Raw genomic sequence first — 19,130 nt, forward strand, 5'->3', positions numbered from 1 at the left:
TGTGTGTGTGTGTGTGTGTGTGTGCGCGCACGTGCACCATACATCTGGAAGGTACTGGAAGGAATGGTGTGTCAGTTGAAGGTCCTCATTCCCTGAAACTGGGCAGGTGAATGGGCTGCTTTCGAGAAAAGCCAGAGGCACAGGCAGATACCTGAAAGGCGTCCCACAGGTCAGCTGAGAGAAGCAGGAGGAGGGGGCCGTGGTGGGTGCAGAGCAGCGCAGGTGGGAGGGTTTCCCGTGGTTTGCAAGGGCTGTCCTATCGGAAGAGCCGTGCGCCTGCGGAGAGGGTGCAGCCCGGCGTGTGGACCGAGCCGTGTGCAGGGGCCTGGCGTGATCACAGGAGGTCCGTCTCCTGTGTCCCTGGGTAGGAACCAGTGCTGCTGCTCGACCAGGTGGCTCTTCGATCCTCTTTAAGCAGCTCCTGGTGGGCAGGTTCACGCTCAGGGAAGGAGGCTTGGTCGTGGCACCGCGGTTCCTGAAACGCGGCCTCAGCGTCACCCGAGAACTTGTCAGAAATGCACAGAGGGTGCCCAGACCTCCCCGCCCCCCAGAGGTTGCGCTGCAGAGTGGAGCCTGCATACCTGGGCCTGCCGGTCTTCAGAGCCGGGGCTCAGAACGTGGCTTACCCAGGAGTGTAAAAAGCGGGAGAACCTTGCCTGGCCCGTGTGGCTCAGTGGGTTGGGCGTCATCCTGTACATGAAGTGATCGCCAGTTTCATTCCCAGTCAGGGCACGTGCCCAGGGTTTGGCCTTGCTCCCCAGTAGGGAGCGTGCAGGAGGCAGCCCATCGGTGTTTCTCTCTCATCACTGTTTCCATCTCTCTCCCTCTCCCTTTCTCTTTCTCTGAAATCAATAAAAACCTATTTTTTAAAAACTAGAGACCCTTCTGCACAAGCAGCGACATGTTCTTCGGTGAGACGAGGTAGCCAGAGCTTCTCGCCGAGAACCGAAAGCCAGGCAGCGCCAGGCGGGAGCCCGAGCCTGGAGAGCGGCCGGCTGTTCCTGCGTGCTCTCTCCCGCCTGCTGCGGGCAGCCTTGTTCCCGCGATGCGTGGAATCCCTCAAGCGGAGTCACGTGGGCTTTGTTTGAGTGTCATGGGCGAGAAGTGGGCCAGATCTCTTGGCTCCTAGGTTATTATTTGTTTTCTCTCTCTGACCCCCAACATGTTGGTTGAAAACTCCCCCCCAATTCAGGTTGCGGGAGTTACTTGTCGGCCAACAAATGCGGGCAGGGCTATCGTCACTGATGGTCAAGGCGCCCCTCCCAGGCCTGGTACACATAGGTGCCCAGCAAATATCTGTGCGCGAATAAATGAGTCTTCACATGCGCTTTTCTTACTCAAGTGTAATCAGGAAAAGTTTGTCTTCTAAGAAAGTATATTTCCTTTATCCTGTAATCACCCTCACACATGTGCAGCGAAGGTGACATGCTGAATTTGCCAGCTATTTTACAGTCACGTGTTAGTGGCCATAATGAAGCTGTCAGGCCAGACCAAGCGTAAAGTTGCTGCGTTTGACTTGCCAGGAAGGGAGATGTGAAGACCTCGATTGTGTGTGTGCGTGAGCCTTGCACGCGGGCAGCTGTGCCTGCGGTCTTCGCCCCTGCCCCGCCCCAGGAGAGGGTGCGGGACCACAGACTCGGCCTCTCGCCGCGCCCTGGATGCTGCTCCGTTGTTTCCATGCGAGATGGCTCTGACATGACTCATCTCCCCACCCCACCCCCTTTGGAGCCGAGAGGCCCCGAGAGGCCTTAATGCACGATGTAACTTCGTTAAGAGGCAGGTAATTGCTCAAGTGTCTTCATGAAGTGCTTCTCAGAGCAGCTTAATCGCGTCCGAGAGCTCCCTGCAGAGCGAGCTGGGGGGATGGCCGGGAACACAAGCCCCAGAGCAGAAGCCAGGGACGTCGGTCTGTCTGTCCGTGGCAGACACCGAGTCACTGTGTCGGCATCGGGGCGACCGTCGGACGCTTTGACGGGCGATGCCGTGGGCAGGGCCTGGCCCCATGGTGTCAGGGAGGCTTTGTCTGTCTCTGCAGAGCCCACACCCGGCGGGGGGAGGGGCGGCGATGACAGGCCGGCGCACGGCAGCAGAGCCAGAACAAAGCCACTCGGTTGGACAGGGAGGTGGCCGCGGGCACGGCCGCAGGGCTCCCTCGGGGCTGACCACAGCTGGGCAGCCCTCCGTGCCTTCTGCTCCTTCCCTGACAGGGTTCATCTTGGCCACCAGCTCCAAATACGTGCACGTGTGCTCACAACACTCATGTAATAGACTCAGCGTCCGTGGGCTGCCAGAGAAACAGTTGGAGGGCGACAGAGGCCTGACCACGTCACTGGGGCACGGAGCTCCCCCACGTAGGTGCAGAGAGGGGTGGCTGTCTGGGCGGCACCATCAGGAGTAAAGGGACAGTCCATACAGATGCCACAAAGGATACCGCCACACCGCCAGGAATCAGGCTCTAACCGGAAGATGAAACTCTTAGTCTTCAGCCAGCTCCACATGCAGGGGCCCTGATTCTGCAAAATTTCCATTTCCTAATGGGGAAGGGGGTTGGCACGAGGAAGGATTCCGGCGCCACCTCTGGGGTCGTCCCGCGTTTGCCGTTGCTGGTCCCGCGTGACGTGGGCCGTGTACAGTCCACCCCATGGGCTGCTTCCCACAGGTGACCGCCATGGAGACGCCAGGCGGCAGGCTCTCACGTCTGTCATCCATCTGCTGTGCGAACCTGCCTTTTGCGCTGAAAGAGGAGGGGCTTTTCTCTCGGTGTTGCTCCTGGAAGTAGCTCATTGGGAACCGAATCAGTTCTTGAAAAGTAGTTTTCCTCCTGCTCTTGCGGTTGAGTGAAGTGAAATGCATTCGACACCCAGCACCGGAAGTTTTCCTGGGAAACGGGATAGGCTGTGTTTTCACTGTGAGAAAATGTTCCATTTCCTAGGCCAGTGGTCGGTAAACTGTGGCTCGCAAGCCACATGTGGCTCTTTGGCCCCTTGAGTGTGGCCACGAAGTTTCAATCGCACTGTACGTGCGTGCCCACACGTGATATTTTGTGGAAGAGCCACACTCAAGGGGCCGCAGTTGGCCGACCACTGCCCTAGGCTCAGACTCTGATCCGTGTGCCTCTTCTCTTCCCATAACTTCCCTTCCCGCGCTTCCCATACAGCGGTGAAGCCCCGGTCCTCGAGCCAGATAGATGGTTATCTCCGCAGCCTCAGTTTCCGCATCTGAGAAATAGGATAGCAGCCGTCCCGACCTCACCTGACCATTGTTCATATCTGTAAAGCAGTGACTGGCACGGAGGAAGCATCCGGTCCGTTTTATCGCCAGTAGAACCAATAAGCCTTAATCACCTATGTCACCTGTATCAGGATTTACAGTCAGAGTGGCAAGGAATGCCAATAAAGTGTTTCTTTCCCGGGTTATTCCTGAGTCGGACGGCTGTATTTGGGAAATCGTTATGCCGTGAGCCATAGGAGGGGGAATATGTGTCACAGCTGTTGTCGGTGTCCAAGGACATTTGGGTCGTGTGTCTGGAGATGCTGATGGCTGGCACGCGCACGTTCGGCGCATCTGGGACTTAACCGTGTTCTGAACCTGCACGAATATTAACTCGTTAAATTCTCACAACATTTTCCCCCACCCTGGCCCCTGTGGCTCATTGTTGGAGCATCGCCGGTGCACCAAAGGGTCGAGGGTTCGATTCCCAGCCAGGGACACGTGCCTAGGTCGGGGCGTGAGCGGGAGGCAGCTGGTCAATGTGTCTCTCTCGCATCAATGTTTCTCTCTCTGTGTGTCTCTCTCCTCCTCCTCCTCCCTTCTATCTGAAAAACAATGGAAAAAATATCTTCTGGTGAGGATTAACAAAAAAAAATTTTTTTTAATCATTTTCCCCAATGTTTGGGTAAAACAGGTGATACCTCAAAAATGCGTGTCTGTAGACCCTTCCCCACTGATTTAAATGAAGTTGTACTCATTCCATTTGTGCTCGGGGCCCCTCTCCCCGATCTCTTTACGGTTTCCACTGGGGAATGGGGTGCCAGGAACCCCAAAGCAGGACTCTGACAGAAAGGGGTTCTTCTGTTCGAGTAGCTGAGAACGTGGGGCCACAGAGATGCCCCATCTTGTGTGCGGCGTCAGACTCGCTGCCACAGGACGAACCCAGGCTGGACGAGCCTCCGTGGCTGGTTCAGGGAAGGAGGCTCCGGCCCTGCGGGCGTGGACAGGCCACGTGCGAGCTGCACTTCTTCCAGCACCAACCTCCCTCTTCCTCGTCCCGCCCTAGACAACCAGTTCAGGATGTCCATCCTGGAGCGGCTGGAGCAGATGGAGCGGAGGATGGCGGAGATGACGGGGTCCCAGCAGCACAAGCCGGGGAGCGCAGGAGGCGGCAGCGGCGGGGGCGCCAGCAGCGGGAACGGCGGAAGTCAAGCCCAGGTACCCCCTGTAGTGACGGTCGGCTTCGGTTTTGTGCGATTTGTTACTGATCGGGAGGCAGGCAGTGGCCACAGTCCCTGTGCTGGTGCTGGGTCATTCCTGGCTGAGGCCGAAGTCCGAGGGCTGCCTCCCGGCCCCGTGCTTCCTCCCTGGGCCTCGGACCCTGTCCCTGGTCTCGGGCCGCCCGCCCGCTGTCGCCTGCGGGGAGTGAGGCCTGCGGTGACTCAGGGCTGCGGGCGCAGACTTCAGTTAGAATCCAGTTTGTGTGTTGTAGTCTGTCTCTGTCTTTGCTCTAAATGTACCATGGCACTGAATTCAATTGGTCACTCATGAGCCTGTAGAAACTCAAGAAGACCAACGGGAAAAGGGCCCGGAGAAACCGTTTGGGTAATTTTTCAGTAAAAACAGCATTGTTCCTTCTGCCATCTTCCGCGCGTGTGCCTGTTCATCGATTTCATGAAGGGCGCCCCCTCCTGCCCAGGACAGGGACAGCACCACATGCTGTTTCAGGGTCCTGAGAGTCTCCAAGGCTTTATGTACATTTCCTTTAGGACCTTCATTTCAGGAACCTCTCCGAGGGAACAGTGATCGTTCAGGAGACCCCAGAATAAATGCAAAGGGACTGCGAGTTTCTTCCCTCTGCTACCGAGTCGTTGCCAAAACCTCACACAATTCCCCCTCTTCCTCTTCAAAAGGAATGATTTTCTTCGAACAATTACATGAAGTGAACACTGAGTTTTATGATCCTTGTGAATATCAAGGGTTGGTAATATTTGTAATAATAGATGAAAGCAAGGCATAATATACCACACCCCCAAAGCCAACATCCTCTTTTCCCCTAAGTTTTCCTCTCATTTCTCACCTACCCTCAGAAACCGGTGGAAAAGGATAGACCGGGCACAACGTAGAATATCCCTCAGGCTGAGAGAGGCTTCTTTTCACCGGTACCATGAAGGTTTATAAAAGAAGTAATCGCTGTTTACTGTGCTCCCGGCTAAAGCAAGAGATTCCCTTGAAATCACTTTCCTGTAGTCCACAAAGGTTGCATTCAGGGAATAGGGTGTCATTTTACAGTTCGGCCGCTCAGCCAGCGTCCTGGTATAACCTGACCCCATGTTAGCTGGTGATCACACGTTCATCGATTTAACTTGGCTTCAGCACGTATCCGTGTCCGCCTGACGTGCTGGAGAGGTGGCTGTTTTTGTTGAATGCAAAAGAAGTCCCTCTTGCCCTGGCCAGTTTGTTCAGTGGTTAGAGTATCAGCCCTCAGGCCGAAGGGCTGAGGGTTCAATTCCCTATCAAGGGCATGTACCTTGGTTGCAGGTTCACTCGCCGGGCTCGGTCTGGGCACATGTGGAAGGCAACCAGTTGATGTGTCTCTTTCACATCGATGTCTCTCTCTCTCTCTGTCTCGCTCCCCCTCTCTTCTTCTCTCCCCCTCCTCCCTCCCTTCCACTCTCTCTAAAAAATCAATGGAAAGAATATCCCCGAGTGAAGATTTTTTTTTAAAATCTTTCTTTGTTCACTCCCTGGTGAATCCCACGTGCTTGTGGGCATGCCCACCACATAGGAAGCAGTTCTGCCCGGACTCTGGGTCAAGGTCATTCTACTGCAGGTCAAGGTCGCCCAGCTGTGCTTTCAAAGATGCTCTTACAGCTCTAGTGAGATGACGTTATTGCCATCTTCTGCCGTTTTATTCTCGCAGGCTTTTCCCCCAGACTTAACGGGAAAACAGTGAGGAGCCATAGCATTTCTGTAGCAGTTGAACTTCCTGGGACTTATGGTGGCGGGTTCGAGCCGCAGGCTGAGCTGAGCACCCTCTCGTCTCTGCCTCACAGCCCATTCTCAGCCTGTGGTTCCCGCCTCAGGTTGCCAGTCCAGGAGCTCTGGCTGCGGACCTGCCGCAGGGCCTCGGGGCCTCCGAGCCTCACGTGCGCTTTCCCTGTGCTCGCCCTGCAGTGCGCTCCGGGCCCGGGGACGCTGGGCAGCTGCTTCGAGAGCCGCGTGGTCGTCGTGTGCGAGAAGATGATGAGCCGGGCCTGCTGGGCCAAGTCCAAGCACTTGATCCACTCGAAGACGTTCCGCGGGATGACGCTCCTGCACCTGGCGGCCGCCCAGGGCTACGCCACCCTCATCCAGACCCTCATCAAGTGGCGGTGAGGCTGGGCACCCCCTCCACACGCACTTACCCCCACCCCCACCCCACCCCCCCCAGCGGCTCACCAGGGGACCGAGGTCTGGCCACTCAGGGTGCGGTCTGGCCTGTGAGCCAGGACTTCTCTGGGGGCGGTTTCCAAGGGAGTTTTATGAGCTTCTGCCCAAGAAACACTCAGGGAGATGCCGACTGAACGTTGGGCCTTTTCCTTCCTCTGGGGGCCTCGCCAAGTGGAGAGACTCCAAGCCACCCTGTGAAGCTCAGAGTCTATTGCACATCGGGGGTTAGAGGCTCCGTTCGGTTTCACGCCTGTGGGGGTGTGCACATGTCAGGGGTTTCCTGTCCACGTGGACTCACTGGGCGGTCGCTGCCGGCCCCTCCCTTTGCAGCACGAAGCACGCGGACAGCATTGATCTGGAGCTGGAAGTCGACCCCTTGAACGTGGACCACTTCTCCTGCACCCCCCTGGTAAGAGGACGTTCACTGGTCCCCACGCCGCTTCTCCAGGCGGGCAGAGGGATGGGCACAGGCCGGGCCCCCGCGTGGTCCCTCGTGGACACGTGACGTCCATCCGAGCTACTTTGGGACCGTGATGTTTTGTGGCCCCGTGGAGGGAGCCAGCGAGGACCAGGCCGCAGCGGCCGAATGCAGTCTGTTTGGAACTCGCCGTTAAGAGCGCCGCTCTGTCTCCGTCTTTCAGATGTGGGCGTGCGCCCTCGGGCACCTGGAGGCCGCGGTCGTGCTGTACAAGTGGGACCGGCGGGCCATCTCCATCCCCGACTCCCTGGGGAGGCTGCCTCTGGGGATCGCCAGGTCGCGGGGTCACGTGAAGTTAGCCGAGTGTCTCGAGCACCTGCAGAGAGGGGAGCAGGCTCCGCTGGGACAGAGCCCCCGAATCCACTGTCCCCCGAGCGAGGAGCCCCATGCAGACGGCTGGATGGCCCAGTGGCACAGCGAGGCCATCGCCTCTCCAGAAATCCCCAAAGGTGTCACCGTCATTGCAAGCACCAATCCGGGTAAGAACTCAGAGTTACCGCATCTCAGACGTGCCGAGCCCCCAGGTGCTGTCCCTCAGGAGAGGCCTTAGGGTGCTCACTGATGGGTTTGGGGGGGTTTCTATCTCTGAGTTGCCTTTTAGCTGTAAGAATGCCTAGTGTGACTCCCCTAGCTCCCTACCCCCCAAATGCAGAAAGTAGAAAAAAAAACTATGTCCGTGCAAGAAAGAACTGCAGTGATGGAGGAGGAGGATCTGAGTCCACTAGCTGCTTCGGGGGGGTGTGTAGACGGCAGGGACGTGTCTGAGGCCCGGCTTCGCCCTGGGTGTCTCCCGGGCCTAGAGGGCGCGTTAGCTCGTTAGGGCTCCTGATCTGATCGCCTATCCTGACTGTCCTTTCTACTGTGCTTTTCAGAGCTGAGAAGACCTCGGTCTGAACCCTCTAATTACTACAGCAGTGAGAGCCACAAAGATTATCCAGCTCCCAAAAAGCATAAATTGAACCCCGAGTCCTTCCAGGCGAGGCAGGAGGAGCTGCTGTCCACTGCACTGAGCCTGGAGCAGCCCAGGATCAGGAAGCAGAGCCCTAGTTCTAAGCAGGCCGCCCCCGAGACTCTGAGCCCCAGGGAAGGCGCGAGGGCCTGCAGCCGGGCACCCTCCCCTCCCTCTCCGGAGCCGGCGGGACTCCGAGCCGCTGCGGCCCAGCCCCAGCCCGTAGTGAGGTGGAGTCCCAAAGATCTTTCCATTGGTGTGTCTACAGTGCAGGTGACGGGCAGTCCGAAGGGGACCAGTGTAGGAAAGGAGGCAGCACCTGCACAGGTGCGACCACGGGAGCCCATGAGCGTCCTGATGATGGCTAGCAGAGAGGTGGCGCACACAGAGATGGGGCCCTACCGGGACAGTGCGGAGGCCGAGGACGGCTCGCAGCCCATGGATGACATACAGGTGAGCGCGCACCAGGTAATAAGCCTGCGAGGCCGGGATCGTCAGGCTTCCTGGATCTTTGTGGTGTTGTTGTTAATCCTCACCCAAGGATATTTTTCCATTGAGTGGAAGGGAGGGGGAGAGACAGAGAGAGAGAAGCATCGATGTGAGAGAGACACATTGATTGGCTGCCTCCCACACGCATCCCGACCGTGGTGGGGATCGAGTCTGCAACCCAGGACCCTTCCGTCTGCGGGCCAAGGCTCTATCCACTGAGCCGTACCTGCCAGGGCAGGGCTTCCTGGGTATTTACAGTCACCTTCCGGAGGTCCTGTGACTTCCTCACCAGCCAGGGCGAGACGTCTGGCCTCATGCTGATGATGTTGGGGTTTCCTCTTCCCTTGGGCCACGCGTTCACCCCGGGACTCAGCACCGTGAACGGGGCCTCACACTGGCGGCCAGGTCTCCGCAGAGCCCTCCCTCTCGGCACCGGCTCCTCAGACTCACCCAGGACCCTTCTCCCTGGCGTCCAGGATTCCACTGGTTCTGGATTAGCTCTGATCGAGTCACGGCCTGGCACAGCTAGAACGGAGGCCGGCGGAGAGCGTGTGACGGATCGGCGCCACCATCACCTCGCCGTGAAGGGCAGGTGGCACCAGGCTCTCAGGACAAGCACTGAAATATCCCTCGGGCTGCTGACCGACCGACCGATGGATCTGGAAAGTCCAGAATCCTCCTGGGCATTACACTTGCAGAGGTTAAGAGGCTCTGCCCTGAAGTGAACCTGAGGTGCGGCTGTTAAGCAAACGCAGTTCGTTCATCGAAATGCACTGCAGAGGAGAGGACCAAGCGAGCAACCTAAGGACACGTGCTTGGCTTTCTCCCTTCCAGCCTCCCAGTGACTTCACCCAGAACAAGTGTAAAAGGGAAAGACCCCACGAGACACTCACTAGGGCACCCGGCCTGCAGCATTGCTGTGATGAGGGCGGCCCGCAGGTCGCACAGCCCGCAGCGCTCCCAGGGAGAGGAGCTCCCGGGAGAGGAGTTCCCACGATAGGAGCTCCCAGGAGAGGAACTCCCGGGAGAGGAGCCGTGAGCGGCTCCTGGGGTCGCATCCTGCCCGCCCTCTGTTTAGCACAGGTGAACCTCACACCTCAGCAGGGCCCTCCCATCCCTGTGGGTGGGGTGGGGGCTCCACTACGGATCTGCCTGCCGGGGAATCAAGTCATAGCTTAGACCAGGGTTGGCAAGTTTTTTCTGTAAAGGCCAAATGGGAAATATTGCAGGCCTTGTGGGCCATCAGACTTGTCATGACGATTCCATCTGCCTGTAGCACAAAAGCAGCCTCGGGCAGTATTGGACCAGTGTGTGTGGCTCTGTGCCAATAAAACTTTATTGACACCAGCAGGTAGCTGGTGGGTGGGCTGCCACAGTTTGCCAGGTCCTGGTGGAGCCCGTGTCAGACACCAATAGTAAGTCATCTAGGACAGTATTCACGACATTTAATAATAAATCACCAGACTGTGAAAATGAGTAGCTCAAAGGAGGGGAACTGAGGAGGATGAACAATAAAACAGTCAACCAATCCATCTGCGTGATTATCGATGGTGGGGTTGGGTGTGAGGCAGTTGTTAAGAGGGGGCTCGTACATGAAAAAGGAATAGTATTTAAAAAATAACCCGGAACTAAAATTCTAAATTAGTATCTTAGCAAAACCGGGGGTTAGGGAGGTGGAGGAGGTAACGTGTTCAAGCAGCGCCCCTGTCCAGGAGCCGGTGGGCTCGGTCCCGCCGCTGACGCCAAGTGGTCCGTGTGGGCCGAGACGTGCTCGTCAGATGCCACGCTCCTGGGCAGCACAGAATCACTGCGTCGCTGCGGGAGAAAACACGTCTGCCCCATCGGGGGAATTCAGGAATGCCAACAAAGGGACAGGCAACCACAGAAATAATAAGTGGAAAACGTAACAGGAATATTTTCAAACGTGATTCATTCCCACTTTGGTAACTGATGATTCTATAATTAAAAGGTGCTCAGATCGGGTTTAAAAAAAAAGCAAAATACACTCTATGCTGCTTGTACAAGACGCAACTAGAATGAAATGAAACAAGAAAATAAGGTGATGGGAGAAGATACAACAGACAAATACATATAAAAAGAAAGAAAGGCAAACAGTACAATTCAGGGTAAATAGTATGCATGTGTGTATAAATATGTAATTTATATGGTGTCAGTGAAGTTCTGTGAACCTAACCACACAGCTTCTACAGGTGAAGCAAAAGCTAGGAAACACAAAGAAATGCGGGGCCACAACCTTCATCGCAGGGTGAGGCTAATGCCCGACCTCAGACTGAAAAGTGCAGTTGGAGGCTTGGCTTCCGGTATGTGTTTATAGGTGACATATATTGATGCAGATGCAGGTAATTCGGGCACAGAGCACATGTCTATCTACAGTTGTTCCTTTTAGGGACTCCAGGCACATCCCTGAATGTTGCTCATATGCCAGGACACGAAGAGAATTTAAATAAAAACCCGAAGCTGCCCGTTTAAAGCCGATCTTTACCTTCTCTGACCACCAGCCGAGAAATTTAGAAATGAATGTCATGATTTTTTTCAGGTCCAACTGCTGAGCCTGTTATTTGGTTTAAAGTCACCTAAATGTCACTGCCTTTTTGCAGCGATAAGAAGTCAGCTGCGTGGTATTTGAAGTGTGCACTGAGGGTCTCGAGCTGTTCTCACACTGCCACATAGTTACGAAACGGAGGATTTGGGGGGGACAATAGTGCCAGGCTCCAGGTTCCTTAGTCTCCAGAAATTCCACTTTGCTTTGAATAAAATATTTGAATACCTCCCTGGTAGAAAAAGAAAATCAAAGTAGGACCTACTTCCTCCTCAAATCAAGAGCCAATATCAAAGGGAAAGAAAAGCTGTGATATTTCCCCCCTAAATGTCTTCATTTTTATCCCTATTACAGAAATAGTTGTTGTTCTATGTAGAAAATTGCCCAGGATCCGTGTGTTTAGCAGCTTGGTTGAGATGTACGGAACGTGCATAATACTCAGCCTTCCTACGTCCCACTGACGGGGTTTGGTGAAGGGACACAGCGGTGCAACCATCGCCAGGGCCCCCCGAGAACTCCCCCTTCACCCCACGTCCCTGTGTCGGTTGCCGTCACTCGGCTCCGTCCCAGCCCTAGGCAACCACGGATCTGATTTCTGTCCTCAGAGTTTTGCTTTTTCTAAAAATTTTGTAGAAATGGAATCCTAAAATATGTGGTCTTCTGTGTCTGGCTCCTTTCCCTCAGCAGGATGTTTTTGAGGTTTGTGTCGTAAGATAAGCATTTTGTCACCCTTGTATAGATCCGCTTACAAACTTCAGCTCTTGCCCTGATCGGTTGCTCAGTGGTTAGAGCATCAGCCCTCAGATCGAAGGGTCGCAGGTTCTATTCCGGTCAAGGGCGCATTCCTCAGTTGCAGGCTCGATCCCCGGTCCCCGTTAGGGCGCAGTCGGGAAGCAAGCAATGGATGTATCTCTCTCACATCGATGTTTCTCTCTCTCCACCTCTCCCCCTCCCTTCCCCTCTCTCTAAAAATCAATGGAAAAATATCCTCGGGTGAGGCTTAACAAAACCTTCCACTGTTGTGTTTCACGTTCCGTTATCAAAAGATGTGCAAGGACGTTTTAAAAACAAGATCTATCTCTAATTCTGGAAACATATGTCTCCCTCCAGACTCGTTTGAGGCTTCCTGACGTAACTATTAGGATTATGTTTGGGGTGCAAATCTCAGCAACCTAGCTAGAGTGATTTAATTTTTAAAAATTACTTTTCTGTAGAGGCTCATTGTCCAGAAGTAGGTCCCTGGGTGCGTGGGAAGGTGGGAAATCAAGAAGAGGGTGATCATAACTGCTTGTCACCCACCAGCCGTGCCGGGGGGCTGGTTCACTGCTGCTCCCTACAGAACTGGGGTTCTCCAGGCAAAGGGGTGAGGTAACCCCTGGTGTCACCCCATTCATACAACTTGCTGGAGAACTGCCCAGTCACAGAGCCACTCAGAGGGTGACCCCAGCTGAGAGGAGCGAGCAGGCACCAGCCAGGACTGTTGTAAGACGACTAAGGTTTTAGCCAAAATAGGACTTGGAGGGCCCAGCCGGTGTGGCTCAGGGGTTGAGTGTCGGCCTATGAACCAGGAGGTCACGGTTCGATTCCGAGTCAGGGCACATGCCTGGGTTGCAGGCTCCATCCCCAGGAGGGGGCATGCAGGAGGCAGCCAATCAGTGATTCTCTCTCATCATTGATGTTTCTCTCTCTCCTTTCTCCCTTCCTCTGTCAAGTCAGTAAAAATATATTTTAAAAAAATAGGACTTGGAGGTAATGGGGGGAAGGGTGTAAAGCTTGACAGGGACGCTGGAGTGGGCTGGGGGGAGGGTAAGCCGATCCCTTCGTCCTCCCTCTCCGAGGCGGGCGGGCGGCGGGCTCTGAGTCCCTCGAACCCGAAGCCCTGCGTCTCCATTCCAGGTGAACGTGATGGCCCTGGCGGAGCACATCATCGAGGCCACGCCCGAGCGCATCAAGCAGGAAAACTTCGTGCCCACGGAGGCCCCGGCCTTGGAGAGGACGGAGGCGGCCACCATCAGCAGCACCATGAGCTGGCTGGCCAGTTACCTGGCGGACGTGGACCACCTGCCGCACGCCGCCCAGCTCAGGTCCGACGGCGGGAGAAGTTCCTGGGTCTGAGGGCCTGGGAGGCGAGCCGGGTTTGAGGATGCCGGGTGGTTAGACCTCACTAAGCTGCCGACCGTCAGCCGATGAGTGCGTAAAGGCTGCGGTGCATCTACACCGCGGGAACACTGTGCAGCTGTGGAAGGGGAGGGGCTCTCGCCCTGGGAGATGGCCTGGAGGGACCTGGAGAGCCTCATGCTAAGCTCAGTGCGCCAGTCAGAGAAAGACGAGTGTACACCGTCTCACGCATGTGGAATCTAATGGACAAAACAGATCCAGAGACATAGACACATGGGACAGACTGACAGATCCCGGAGGGGAGGGGTGAGGAGAAGAGAAGAGATTAACAAAGGACTTACATGCAGATCCCCATAACCCATGGACACAGCTGAGAGTGCAGGGAAGGCCTGACGGCGTGCAGCGGGGGAGGCAGATGGGGGAAAGAGAAGGGACATGTAATACTGTCAGCAATAAAGACACTTTTTTTTAAGCGAGGAAGCCTTGGGGCTCCCGTCCTTGCCTCTTCCACGGTTTTTCTCCCCGTCTCAGAGCCTGTGAGACAGCGAATCTTAAGGTTCCCCCCCAGAGTCACTGGACTTCCGTGGGCAGGGTGCTCGGTGGGTTTAGTGTTCAGCCTCGTGCTGAACGCATGGTGGGTGTTCCGTGTGAACCTGCTGACGGAAGGACAGTTAAAGTCGGGTGTGTCCAGCGCCAGAATGAAAGCACATTCCTAACAGCCCCCGTGGCTCCCGGCGGCTCCCATCGCTCTCACGTCAGCGTGTCGTGGGTCGTGCAGATGGATCACGCCTCCCCCGTGTCCCCTCTCGTTCCAGAAGCGCGTATAGCGAGCCTCTAACCCCCTCTTCCAACACCAGCCTGAGCCCCGGGGGCTCTCCAGCCAGCGACATGGCCTTCGAGAAGCCCAGCCTGCCCTCCGCGGCGGACTGGTCAGAGTTCCTGAGCGCGTCCACCAGCGAGAAGGTGGAGAATGAGTTCGCCCAGCTCACTCTGTCTGACCACGAACAGCGCGAGCTCTATGAAGCTGCCAGGCTCGTCCAGACCGCCTTCCGGAAATACAAGGTAAAGGGGATCGGAGTCCTGACGGGACCCTCTTCAGGCCCGGGAGGTAGAGGAGGTCATGAGCATTCCCGCTAACAAACCGGCCATTTCTTATTTATTTACTTATTTATTTATTATATTGTTACTGATTTCAGAGAGGAAGGGAGAGGGAGAGAGAGATAGAAACATCAGTGATGAAAGAGAATCATTTATTGGCTGCCTCCTGCACGCCCCCTACTGGGGATCGAGCCTGCAACCCAGGCATGTGCCCTTGACTGGAATCGAACCCGGGACCCTTCAGTCCACAGGCCGATGCTCTATCTACCGAGCCAAACCAACTAGGGCCACATGGGCCATTTCTTCCTTCCCTCTGAGTCTGTAGGGTCTTTATTTGAATTATTAATTCATGTCACCTGGGATTATTAATAATTTTCAGAAGCTTTAGTGACATCAGTTTGACCAGTAGTGCGATGATTGTCATCATCTCAATTTGTTGTGGGTCATGAAAACAGACACTTACTATGTAGTTGATATAAAGAAAGTTGACGCCTCTGCCACAGGAATTTATGGCTTAAAGAGGGGGCTTCTAACTGGAGGCCTGGGACCTGGCCTCGGGCAGCCCAGGACCCCTAGAATGTTATGGCGAAGCATCTGCATGTGCAGTGTTGGTGGAGGCCTGGGGTCTCAGAGGACACAGTGGAGCTCGGGCAGGTCCCGGGCACATGGCACCTTCCCTGACGGGTTACATACTCTGAGTATGAACATATTTTTAAAATATGGTTTCACTGATGCTAGAGAGAGGGGAGGGGAGAGGGAGAGAAACATCTATCGGCTGCTTCCTGCACGCCCCCTACTTGGATGGAGCCCACAACCCAGGCATGTGCCCTGATGGGGAATCGAACCCGTGACCTCTTGGTGCATGGGACAACGCTCAACCAACTGAGCCCCACCGGCCGGGCAAAAAGGAATATGTTTTTTAGGTCACCTAACACCCAGATATGACGGCTCTATTTAGAAGCAAGAATGGTTGGGGATTAATCTGTAAATCCATTTTTTGAAATGTGTACTTCTCATTGTCACCGTGTTTTGGTGAACACTGGGGGCCTCAGTTCTGATGAAGTTAATGAAGTGGGCGATGCTTCTCTCGAAGCCACAGGCAGGCTCACATTTCTCATGCTGAGTCACGGTTTATTTTTCCCCCGAACCCCCGCAGGGCCGACCCTTGCGAGAACAGCAGGAAGTGGCCGCTGCCGTCATCCAGCGCTGCTACAGGAAGTACAAACAGGTAACCACCTGCAGGGCCCCGGGGACTGCGCCCGAGGACACTTCTGGGGGGCTGCCGGGGGCGGCAGGCCGGCCCAGGACGAGGGCCACCTCTGAGCTGCCTTGATTAAAAACAGGAGGAAAATGTTCCAGAGAGGGGGAAAAAGAGAAAAGGATAAAAACACATCCAAAGGCAACTAGACATAGGCCACAAAATAACTTCTGTTCCAGTGTTTGGCCTTCGGTATTGGTCTGTGAGGGTCTGTGTTGCCATAACTTCACCCATAAGCCCCGTGGTGAGGAAAGAGCCTCACGGAGTTGACTGTGGCGGCTGGAGGTCAGTGCTGGCTGTCGCCCTTGACCTTGAACTAAGCTATGTCATCCTCAGCCAGTTTCCCTTGCAGCTGCTTCTTACGCATTTTATGGTGAAGAATCACAAACGTCGTTGAGAACCTTAACGTGCGTTTGCAGCGCTCAGTGAAGGGATGCGGGAACGGCAGCACGCGCTCTTGGCTGCCCTGTGACTGTTTCCAGGACAACCCAGAGGGAGGGGGGCTGACTCGCAGAGGGACCAGGTCTTCCAGGCGCATCGTCTCACCCGCTCCTTACCATCATTTAAGGGAAACAACTGTATTTCCGTCCTCCAGACAAAGAAGCTGAGGTTCAGAGAAATTAAAATGTTAGATCTTTGTAACCATCCCGAGGAGGCTAGAAAATAGAAGACGTTGTCTGATGGAGCTTTGAGTGGTTCATGTGCTAAAGTTCAATCCTGTCAGTAGATTCTGGAGCCTTCTATCAGGTTGTGCTTTTCGTGGGTTTTAAATGTGTATTGGGGACCTGCTCAATGCCGAGGTGTATAATCGCCAGGTAGAAATTTGGGATGATGTTCCCTTGATACGATCCAGGGCTTTGGTGTCCGATGTGGGTTGCCTTTTGTCGAGTTTCTCTAGGATTACGCTCTGTTCCTGCGTGGGGTGGGGGAGGGGGCCTCTTCAGCTTTAGCCAGTTGAGTTCATGATCCCAGAAAATGAAGGTTTATTGTGTAAACGCTGACACCGCAGTTCCCGCAGCCCGGCGGCAGGGGGCGCTGCTCTGCGCACGGGCTTCTCTCGGTGGGCGGGCTTCTTCGCACAAGCGATAGACACCCAGAATCAGAGCTTCAAGCCTGTGCTGACAACAGGGATCTATTCCCAAATCTGAGTTTGGTAGTTTGGTATTCTGAGTGTTGTGTTTTTTTTAAATCCCATCCCAAAGAAGTGTCATCTACAGCCAGCAGGACGGAAGGCATCCTTTATTGCAATACTGACCCATAGGAGGCAAGTCTTTTGGAAGGCGGAGGCCTGGATCCAGCCAGCGCGCCCTTCGGCTGGTGGTGGCGGTGGTGGGAGTGTCATTGGTTCTGGCTTTTCAGCTTCCTTCCGTCGAGCGATCTAACGTTAATCTTGTATTCTCTGTTTCTCCCCCAAAGCTGACATGGATAGTCTTGAAGGTAATGCCACACCCAGTCCTCTCACAAACCATTCCACCAGAGTCACAAACTCCACTCCCATCACCAGCGACACGAAGGGGCCATTCCGATGGCAGGGTCATGAATCAGCCATCCCCACCCCCACCCCCCCCGCCAGGCCAGCTGACCACAGGGCGTCTGTCCTCCGGGGACCTCATGCTTATTCAGTAGCCATAACTGGACACTGTTTGGGCTGATGTCCATCTGAAGAGCCCACCCCAGCCAGTGACATGAGCCCCGTGAGCCACAAAGTAAACTGCCCGTTCTCCCAGGGCACGCCGCCGGGAAGCCCCAGAGGCGCTGTGGGACCCGGCGTCCTTGTCTTAAAAGACTCCTGAACGGCCAAACTGGTTTGGCTCAGTGGATAGAGCGTCGGCCTGCGGACTGAGGGGTCCCGGGTTCGATTCCGGTCAAGGGCATGTGCCTTGGTTGCGGGCACATCCCCAGTGGGGATTGTGCAGGAGGCAGCTGGTCGATGTTTCTGTCTCATCGATGTTTCTAACTCTCTATCCCTCTCCCTTCCTCTTTGTAAAAAATCAATAAAATATATATTTTTAAAAAAAGACTCCTGGACGAATGGGAGTGTAAAGCAGGTGGGGTTAGGCGAGAAGGTCCCTGCAGAAGGGCCCTGTGTCCTGCACAGCCCGGGAGGCCCCTTCCCTCCCTCATTCCACCGCATACATGCAGACACACTAGGCGCAGGGATGTCCTGCGAGCGTTTCCCTCCGATGGTAAGTTGCCCTCTTGAAAGCTGAGCGCTTCCTCGCCCCCGACCCACCCTAGTCGTATTCTGTTTCCTGAGCAACGTGGATGTAGATTCTTACGGACAGAGAGCTCTGAGTCTGTAGCGCCCGGAGACGGAGAGGGACGGGGCTCCTGCTCCCGTGCCTTCCTCCCTCCCTGAGCCCAGCCGCCAGCCCCGGAGCCGGCCCGGTTGGCCCGGTGACAACGGCTTTCCGGGCCTCGCAGCTTCGCCTGGCGTTGGCCCTCTGAGTGCTCATCTCCCGCAGGTTAAAATGGCTCGAAGGTGTCAGCGTTTCATGATAAGCCTTGTGTTTGGGACCTTGTAACTCGGGAGTTTGCTGATGGGCTGATAGTGAGCGGGGAGTGGGGGCCATAATGGCAGGTAGTTAAAAAGGTTCCAAGAGTGGGGAGCAAGGATTCATCTTAAACACTTAACATTTACTTTCCTACGTGTCTAAGTGGATTGCTATTGAGAATTCTTTTTTTCTGCCCGGCCGGTGTGGCTCAGTGGTTAAGTGTCGACCTATGGACCAGGAGGTCAGGGTTCAATTCCCGGTCAGGGCACATGCCCGGGTTGTGGGCTCAACCTCCAGTGTGGGGCGTGCAGGAGGCAGCGCTCAATGATTCTCTCTCATCATTGATGTTTCTGTCTCTCTCCCTCTCCCCTCCTCTCTAAAATCAATTTTAGAAAAATCTTTAAAAAAAAGAATTCTTTTTTCAAGAAGGGCAATATATTTGGGAATTTGGGGGGAACAAAGCACCTTAAAAAAGCAATACATCGTCGGGAGATGACCGTTAGGTAATGTTTTTCGTTCTGGAAAGGTAGGTGGAGAGAGGCCTGGCGGGCCTGTTTGGCAGTTAAGCCGGAAACGGAGAACACGGCGAGGGGAGAGTGACTTCTCACCGAGAGCCGAGCACAGCCCCACGCGCTCCCGTGGTCACGCTCTGCCTCTGTCTCCGCAGTACGCGCTGTACAAGAAGATGACCCAGGCCGCCATCCTGATCCAGAGCAAGTTCCGCAGCTACTACGAGCAGAAGAAGTTCCAGCAGAGCCGGCGCGCGGCCGTGCTCATCCAGAAGTTCTACCGCAGCTACCGGAGGTGCGGCCAGCGGCGGCCGGCGCGCCGGACCGCGGTCATCGTGCAGCAGAGGCTCAGGTGGGCGCAGGTCAGGTGGGCGCAGGCTCAGGTGGGCGCAGGTCAGGTGGGCGCAGGTCAGGTGGGCGCAGGTCAGGTGGGCACAGGTCAGGTGGGCGCAGGCTCAGGTGGGCAGAGGCTCAGGTGGGCGCAGGTCAGGTGGGCGCAGGCTCAGGTGGGCACAGGCTCAGGTGGGCACAGGC

General features: G+C 55.4%; 1 protein-coding gene across 11 annotated transcripts in view; it reads left to right on the top strand.

Annotated features, from left to right (window-relative positions):
- Positions 1-19,130, top strand: part of CAMTA1 (calmodulin binding transcription activator 1) — a 674,030-nt gene that overhangs the window by 638,911 nt on the left and 15,989 nt on the right. For 5 of the 11 annotated variants that reach the window (XM_070403987.1, XM_070403988.1, XM_070403991.1 and 2 more), the window contains 10 exons: positions 4,277-4,428; positions 6,388-6,584; positions 6,973-7,051; positions 7,284-7,599; positions 7,993-8,522; positions 13,015-13,202; positions 14,052-14,298; positions 15,491-15,562; positions 17,009-17,029; positions 18,755-18,948. In XM_070403987.1, the coding sequence (XP_070260088.1) occupies positions 4,277-4,428; positions 6,388-6,584; positions 6,973-7,051; positions 7,284-7,599; positions 7,993-8,522; positions 13,015-13,202; positions 14,052-14,298; positions 15,491-15,562; positions 17,009-17,029; positions 18,755-18,948 (1,996 nt within the window). The remainder of the gene's footprint in view (positions 1-4,276; positions 4,429-6,387; positions 6,585-6,972; positions 7,052-7,283; positions 7,600-7,992; positions 8,523-13,014; positions 13,203-14,051; positions 14,299-15,490; positions 15,563-17,008; positions 17,030-18,754; positions 18,949-19,130) is intronic. The other 6 variants (XM_070403992.1, XM_070403993.1, XM_070403989.1 and 3 more) reach the window with 3 other exon arrangements.

The sequence above is a fragment of the Myotis yumanensis genome, unplaced genomic scaffold (assembly GCF_028538775.1).
Source record: "Myotis yumanensis isolate MYYU_CA2020_CCGP unplaced genomic scaffold, mMyoYum1.0.hap1 SCAF_2, whole genome shotgun sequence".
Lineage (NCBI taxonomy): Eukaryota > Metazoa > Chordata > Mammalia > Chiroptera > Vespertilionidae > Myotis > Myotis yumanensis.